The 8,166-nt window shown below is 29.8% G+C and overlaps 1 protein-coding gene across 1 annotated transcript; it reads right to left on the bottom strand.

Annotated features, from left to right (window-relative positions):
• Window positions 1–1,050: 1,050 nt before the first annotated feature.
• Window positions 1,051–7,235, bottom strand: mid (midline). Its single transcript, XM_065500544.1, has 4 exons — window positions 6,686–7,235; window positions 4,511–4,874; window positions 2,850–3,135; window positions 1,051–2,133 (listed from the first exon to the last, which is right to left on the bottom strand). Exons 1-4 carry the CDS (start codon window positions 6,882–6,884, stop codon window positions 1,351–1,353), a joined length of 1,632 nt encoding a protein of 543 aa, XP_065356616.1. The 5' UTR covers window positions 6,885–7,235; the 3' UTR covers window positions 1,051–1,350.
• Window positions 7,236–8,166: the final 931 nt, after the last annotated feature.

Genomic DNA, 8,166 nt, shown 5'->3' on the forward strand with positions numbered 1-8,166 from the left:
AAAAATAATTATGATAAAAATTTTTGTTTCGTATACATTTTTTGGAAATCGATTTTTGACTAAACAACCGAAATATCAAAATAACACTGAATTCGATGAACAATAAACACTCTGTGCTTTTTTTTTATTGAAATATTTTCAAATTAACACATTTATCCAACCAGAGCACCCTGTCGGCAAAGTTTTGCAAAAAATCATAAACGATGACTTCAAAAAATATAATTTTGTTAAGCAAAATGGCAATAGATGACAATAAACTATGTTTTAAAGACTATAGAAAATGTTGTTAGTAAACTAACCACCAAACCGCAAATTGTTAAAAACGAAAAAGTTACTCCGATTAGATTTATAGAACGGGGGGGTTTAAAGATTATCGAAAACCTCGAAATTCGACTTTAAAAATGTGCGCATTCGGTTAACAGCCTCAAATAAAATTAGGCAAAATAGATGTTAAAAATTATTTAATCAGATTAAAGGACTTAAATTTATGAACCCGAAGCTATATTCATAGTTTTTAGAACAAAAATCATTCGTTTAAAATATAGTTTGTTTAAGTCTAAAAATAGTCGTTCTGACTCCTGTAACCCATTTCATAGATAATAAGTAAAAATACCAACAGCTTTGTTTTATAATTTTTTTAATGAATCTTTTTTATGAGTGTATTTAATGTTTTGTTTTTTTCATTATATTTTCACACATTAAATTATTATATTTTATAACTTTTTCTTTTAAAATTTATTTATAAATAATTAAAACTAATGTGTTTGTTTTGTTTGTTTTTTCCTATATAACTAAAAACATTTAAAAAATTAAGCATGTTTATTATAGTACAATTATAGCCTTTTCTTAGTTAATTACAAACTGATAATTAATTAATTTATTTAATAACTTTATTTATTTATACACAAGAAAATAAAACATAAAAATACATAGTTACATACAAATACTTATAAAATACTAGAGAAGAGGAATTGAAAATAAAAAATTAAAGAATTTTTTTTTTAGCTAAAAACATTTATAATACAAGAGTTGTTTGTTTTTTTTAAATTTTTAAAAATTTGTCTAAATTCGTTAAAAAGAAATCGCAATTAAAGTAAAAATAAACTTAAATTAATTAATGAATTTACAATGTTAGTTATTTAAAATAGAAAATGAACTGTACAAAACAAATTAACAAACAGAATGATGAGAATTAATATTATTATTATTGTATTTTGTTTAGTTTACGATTGTTTTCGTTGAAAACAATTCTTTAAAGATTGTTATAGTAGTTGGTTGGTTGGTTTTTTTTTGTAATACTGGTTTTGGCATAGTTATGTTTTGTTATTTTACAGGGCTTTGTTGATGGATTTAATGGGGAGGACTTCTGGGTGCTGACCCTGAAGGATGTTGGGGTACTTGATAAGGACTAAATCTTTGATATTGTCTGGGTCTCATATCGGGTGACGGTGACCCCGAGGAGGTGGATGAGGGTGTTGAGGCTGTGGGTGGTGGAGGTGGTGTACGGTTGGCATGAGCTTGAGCCTGGGCTGCTGCTTGGGCCTGTGCTGCTGCTTGGGCCTGTGCGGCTGCTTGAGCTTGAGCCACAGCTTGTTGGTTGGCAGAGGCTAAAAATCCAGCTGTTAATTGAGGCCATTGTTGTTGGAACATGTGGAAGGCCCCTAGGCCGGGTGGAGGTGGCGCCTGTTGGGCATACATTTGAGGCATCATTAACTGGGCATAAGGTGAATTGCCACCAAACATTTGTAAATGTTGGCGGGCTTTTTCAAATATGGCCATGGAGGTGGGATCAGCTCCCTGTTGGGCAAACTGTTGCATTATTGGATCGGGGAATAATCTTAAAGGTGATCTCAGTTGTTGCTCCAACAATAAAGCCTCCATTGGATCACGATCGAAATCGGTCAAACGTGAAGAGTCTCTAAAACCTTTAGCAAAAGGATTTGAGTCAATTTTCAGTTTGGTTATCAATTGATTTTGGTAAGCGGTAACGGCGGTGAAAACAGTCTCGGGAAAGACATATGTTTTATGATCTAATTCCTGTAATTCCTTGGGAGTTGTGGGTATACTTTGGCCATGACTTAAACGCACCAAATGAATACGAGGTTGATAACGATGCATAGAGTTTAAAACAATCTAAAAGTAAACAGACAAAATAAAATTTTTATTAATAAATTATACAACAAACGCACAAACAAAATGGTGTAAATTTGTAACAAATAGAGAACTGAATGAAATCAAAATGAGCGAGTGTAAATTCTCGCAAAGAGTATTCAAATTTCCTGTTACCCAAACAGAGTCATGCGCTGTATAAAACAGGGAAAACTTGTTAGAGAATTGTATATGAAAACCAACCACCACCTTTAGAGTAAATACAGCAAAAATGAATTTAAATTGTAAACTATTTTTCCAGTTCTGTGCTCTTGTGTTCATTTAAAAAAACCCATTTCACAAACAACAAGAGATTCATGTATGAAACTTGCGTGTTTGACAAACCAACAGATGGACGGACGGACGGACTGACAATTGTTCAAATGTGTATTTAAATGTGAAAATTATAAAAGAATTTCTATTAAAGCGTTTTTATTGTATTTGTTTCTCTTGTTTAAAAACAATTATAACTTTTCCATACAAAACAATTTCACCTTTTTTTATATGGTTTTGTTTGGTTGGTGAAATTTTAATTTTATTGAAATAATTTTAAGAAATTTAAACAATTTTTGTTTTTTTGCTATTGAAAAGCAAATTTTGTTAGTTTAGTGGCTGTAATGAAGGGGTTTAATTGGGGGAGATTTGAAGGTAACAAAGGAATTTTCTAGACTTTGGTTTTCTTTTGATGTTTTGATGCTTACCTGTCCATTTTTATCCATTTCATTGTTGGTCAGTTTCACTTTTTCAAACGAAATGACCTGTTTGCGCAAAGCTTCACAGCTAAACGGACTATCGGGATGGGCATACAATCTAGCGGGTGGTGCGGGATCAGCTTTACCAGCAACCAACCACGCTGAACGATGATAAGCATAACGATAACGTTTCGAATCCATGGGTACAATGTCTAATAACACAGCATAACGATCGGCAGGTTGTATTTGTCTCAAGGGACCCGAGAAACTAACGCGGACAGTGGGAAACATACGTCTAAAAGGAGAAGAAGAAAGAGGAAATAAAGATTAATATCAAATTAAAAAGGTTGTCTTTAAAATAAATTAATTCTAATCCTCCAACTATTAAATAGATTATAAGTGTGTGAAAAGGCCCTGCCCAGCTTTGGTGTGATCTGTATGTTTGTTCCTTTTTTGATTTAGACTAATTGAAAGCCAGTTAAAAATAACACCCGAACAGGTTACATGTGGTGTAAAAATACTCTTATATATTTTGATTTTAAATGTTGTAAATGGGTTTTGTGTTTTTTTTTATTATTATTCTACTTTGCTGTAAAGGTGTTGGCCGGCCTTAATGTCAGTTTAAAATACAAATTTAGAAATTGTGTGTGTGGCCAGACCATTGTGTTAAACACATGTTTAGTCTTAATATTTATAGGATTACCCGCTGTGAAGATTGACTTGACTCGACTGACTGCTATACATACAGATACAATAGTTTGTGTTTTAGTTTTGAAAATCCTGCTTAGAAATTTATATGTTGACAACAAAAACGCCTTTCCAACGTTTCGTTTTTCTGTAATTTTTAAGGTTGGTACATTTTGCGTGTTTTGCTAGACGTTTTAAGGATTTCTGTTTGTAGTTTTAAGATTGATGAAAGCAAACAGACATTAAGGAGCCCATTGTTACACTTACAATATCATCAATTTATTGCAAAAAAAAAAAAACATAAAATTAGACCTCACACACTTGAAATTCTTGAAAACTGTTGGATGAAATAAATAATAGATTTTGTTAAAATGAATGAATTTCCTAAGGTTTGCAATTGTTTTAAATTTGAGAAAGCAATTTTGTTTAACATTTCTGAAATGTGGAAAATTTTTTAGATTTTCTTTTATTTTTTATCACACAAAAAATTTGCTATAATAAATTACTAAAATTATGAATATACTAGGAATATATTCTTCTACATATATTTGTAGTTGTCGTTATTTTTTCATATTTCAACAAACACGTAATGGATTAAATGTGTTGCCACATGCAAATGTATCACCCTGGCGCGTTAATCTACTCACATTACAACGCAATTTGTCTTATAGAGGAAAAAACTCAGCTGGAACAGAAAAAAAAAACTAACTAACTAAAGTAGAGGTAATTTCTACTCCTTTTGGCATTTAAAAACAAAACCCCCAGAAAGGCTGCTCTGAATGAGCGACCACCTAATGTCACAATTGCATGATAACTGCCATAATACTCTCAAAACATACAAACACAGCTATACAGACAGACATAAACAGAACCACAGACCGACTGACATTACATTTCGTTTGGTTGGGTTTTTGCTACTATTTTTTACGCTGTATTGCGTTTTGTTTCGTAGTTTTTTTTTTTTGTTATTCAGTTTTGCTTACCTTCCAGTTTTGGTGATAATCATCTCTGTGCCCAATTCATGAAAACGATCCCATAATTCTTTTGTTTCCAAATGACACTGTACCGGCTTCAAATCATCACAATTACAAGAGCCCACGATTTTGGGGGTCTTTGGTGCAGGTTCGGGCGATGAGCGTTCACCATCTAAATCACTGGCCGGTGATTGGGGTGGCGTGGAGCGTCCCACACTGCTGGCTGTGCTGGTGTTTAATTGGCTGTGTGATAAATTGCCGGTGCTGGTGCTGCAATTGGAATTATTTAAACGACGTGATTTGGTGGGAGGCTCTTCGGAGTCACTGCAATCGACGACATCAACATCGACTTCGTCTTCTATAGAAATGGGACCTTTAAAGTAAAGAAAAGACAATTCAAAATTAGTACAAATTTGAAATAGCTATTAAACAAAATAACGTTTGTTTTTAAAAAAAATTGTTTGTTTTGTTTTATTAGTTTGCTTTTATGATTGCTTTTTTTTCTTGAATCAATCATTAAAACTCCTCACTATATTTGTTTAAATTTTTTTTTTGTTTAGTTTTTGATGATGGCGTTAAAAAACCATAAAACTAAATAGAATCATTAACCATTTTGAAAAATTTAAATTAATTAAAATGTTTAAGCGTAAATTATCATAATTCAAACAAAAACATTGTTATAATAACCAGGCTAAAAACTTAACAACCAACCATATAAAACAAAAGCAAACAAAAAATAAAGAAACATTTAAAAAAGCCAGTTTCTTTCAATTTACGAAATCTAACAAGATTGACTAGTGGATCATTATCATTATGGCCTCATCATTATCATCATAAAAACAAAAAAAAAAAAAACAAACGTTTCCTAAATAAAGTTGTAAACTATAAATTGTTTAATTTTATGGAATGTGTTGAAATCTTTTGTAAATTAATTGCTAAAGAAAACATAAGAGAGATTTCAAAGAGAAGCACAAATTTAACGAATAAAACAAAATTGGAAATTTTAGCAAATTTTTAGTTAAACAAATAAGAATTTTGTAAATAAATCTTTGGAGTTTTCAATTTATGGTTTTGAATTATTCAAATATGATTATTGTTCAATTTATTAATACATTCTTAATTTTAAGAAACTTGATTACATTTTGTTCGTACTTTTATGCATTACAATGTAAATTTTAAGTGAAGTCGCCCATTTGAAGTCGCTGTTTTGCTATCCAAAAATCTATAGAAAAGGTTAAAAGTAGTTTTTTGTTTTTGAATTTTCCCACACTTTTGGATATTTAGTGTACAATGAATGAATGGTTTATTGTAAAGTTTTTTTGATTAAAATTTTGTTTTTACATTTATTTTAGGCTGAAAGTATTTTATTGAAAATGCGGTTAAATTTTGTTAAATAAAATAAAACGAGTACCTATTACCGAAATTGCATTTTGAAAAATTTTAAAATTAAATATTTTTAAATGGAATTTGATTAAAATGTGTCAATTTTTTTATATTCCTAAAGATGAAATTTTTATTGTTTTAACAGTTTAAATTATAAATTAAATTATAAAATAGAGAAACTTCAAATTCAAAATATATTTGGAAATATTTTCCAAGAATATTTATTTAATTTATTGGTAAGGATTTAATGGTTAACATTTAGCATTTTGTATAAAAATCTTGTAATTGAGATCCCGAATTACCTAAAACATTGGTGCCAGTAATATTTTCTATCTTAAATTCAACAAAATATTATTTAATTTATAACATCGGTAACATTTTTGATAATTTCAATAATTTTACAAAAAACTAGAATGAGTTATTCAAGATTTTACCAACTATGATTCAGATTTCTTTTTTAACATTAAGAATTACTGCAATTTTGATATAAAAGCTTTGAATAAAATAAACACCTTTAATAGAAATTCTTAAAGCTTAAGCAATCTTCATTTTAAAATAGCGACGGCAAAACTATATAAACACTTAATTTTATTTCTTAAAAAAAAACATTTCTTAACTTCCTCAACTAAACAAATATTTTTTATTCCAAATTTGTTTAATATTAACTAACAACGAACTTTATAATTCCAAAAGTTAAACAATAATGGTCATAATTTTTACTTGAATGGTTTAGTTTCATCTTGTTTACTTGCAAATAAAAACGACACTCAATTGAAACAATAAGAAAAAAAATACACTTACTGGCTGATCTAACGGATGATTCACGGCTCGAGGAGTTTTCTTCTCTAGCCATAATGGCGGCTATAGAGAAATCTGTAGCAGAGCCGGCGGCTGTTTTACTGTTTGTTGTGGTCGTGTTGGGATTAGCTGTATTTGCACTATTTCCCGATATAACACCTCCGGCGCCATTGCACAAATAAGGATGTGAACCGATAAGCATGTTGGCGATTTTGTTATGGTTCTTTTCCAACAATTTAATAACACAAATTTAGTTTTTTTTTTTTTGTATAATTTAATATTCTTGTTGGTTATAAAACTTTTGTTTAATATTTAAAAGATTTTTGCACTTTTTTTTCAACTACACTGCATTTTTCTTTTCAAATTTGTTTTTTTCTTTTTAGTGGTTTGTTTTAATGAATTTCACTGTATTATTTTAAATATTTCATAGATCTTTTTGTAAATACCGTCGTTAATTTTGTAAGTTCCAGCGGCTTTTTTGTTTGCAATTCTATTTTAAATAATTTTGTTTTGTGAGAGAAAACTTGTTTTTTTTTTGTTATTTGTAAAAATTTTCTACGTTTTTTTCAAAGCGTTTATTATGTTGAACGTAAGACAAACGACGACGAACTGAATTGTGTCAGAAACCTGCATTAGCTTAGAAGCACACACACCAAAGACACACCAGAAAAACCAGTTCCAAATGAAAACACAACGAGGAGTCAAGGGTGCTGAAATTACAAAAACACACAGTAAAAAACAACAATTTCTAATACTAAACATAAGAGTAAATGCAACAGAACAATGCAAGAAAGAATACAACTTATAAATGCTCAAAGAACAAGGAGAGCTACATGCCTTTTTCGCAAGAAAAACAAGAATAGCTATATTTTTACTCATTTGGGAGCAAAATTACTCAATTTTCTCTCTGCTTTAACAATCCAATTGGAGATTTTTCTTGTTCATTGCTTAAACACTAGAGAGACAGAGCTATTACTTGTGTAAACAAAAATCTGTTCATTTGTTTCACTCTCTCTCATTTATGGACAATGGTTTGCATAGTTTATGGGAGTGGGTTTGTGTTAACTTGTGTGTTTGCTGAAACGTGTGTTTTTATAACAGCTCAACAACTTTTTCAGTTATTGTTTTTGTTTTTTCATTCATTCTCATATTTTTTTTTCTCATTCAAGTATTTTTTTCCTCTTCTTATACGATTGTGAGTTGTTAATATTGTTGTTGTTTTAAAAAAAATTTCATTTACAATTAAAAATGTCGTCACTATTGCTTTCTTTTTCCCTCTGCCATCTTTGTTTCTCGCTCTCTGTTGTTCTTTAGCATTTTAATGGAGAATTTATATTTTTTATGATGTGAAAACGTTTTTTATGCGGTTGCTTTTCTTTATTCCTTTCATACTCTTAACAAATGTGTGTATTTGTGAAAAGCACAACAACAACAGCAAACAGCTAGATGAAAATAAAAACAAAAAAAAAACACTGTAATAATTT

Source organism: Calliphora vicina, chromosome 2 (genome assembly GCF_958450345.1).
Source record: "Calliphora vicina chromosome 2, idCalVici1.1, whole genome shotgun sequence".
Classification (NCBI taxonomy): domain Eukaryota; kingdom Metazoa; phylum Arthropoda; class Insecta; order Diptera; family Calliphoridae; genus Calliphora; species Calliphora vicina.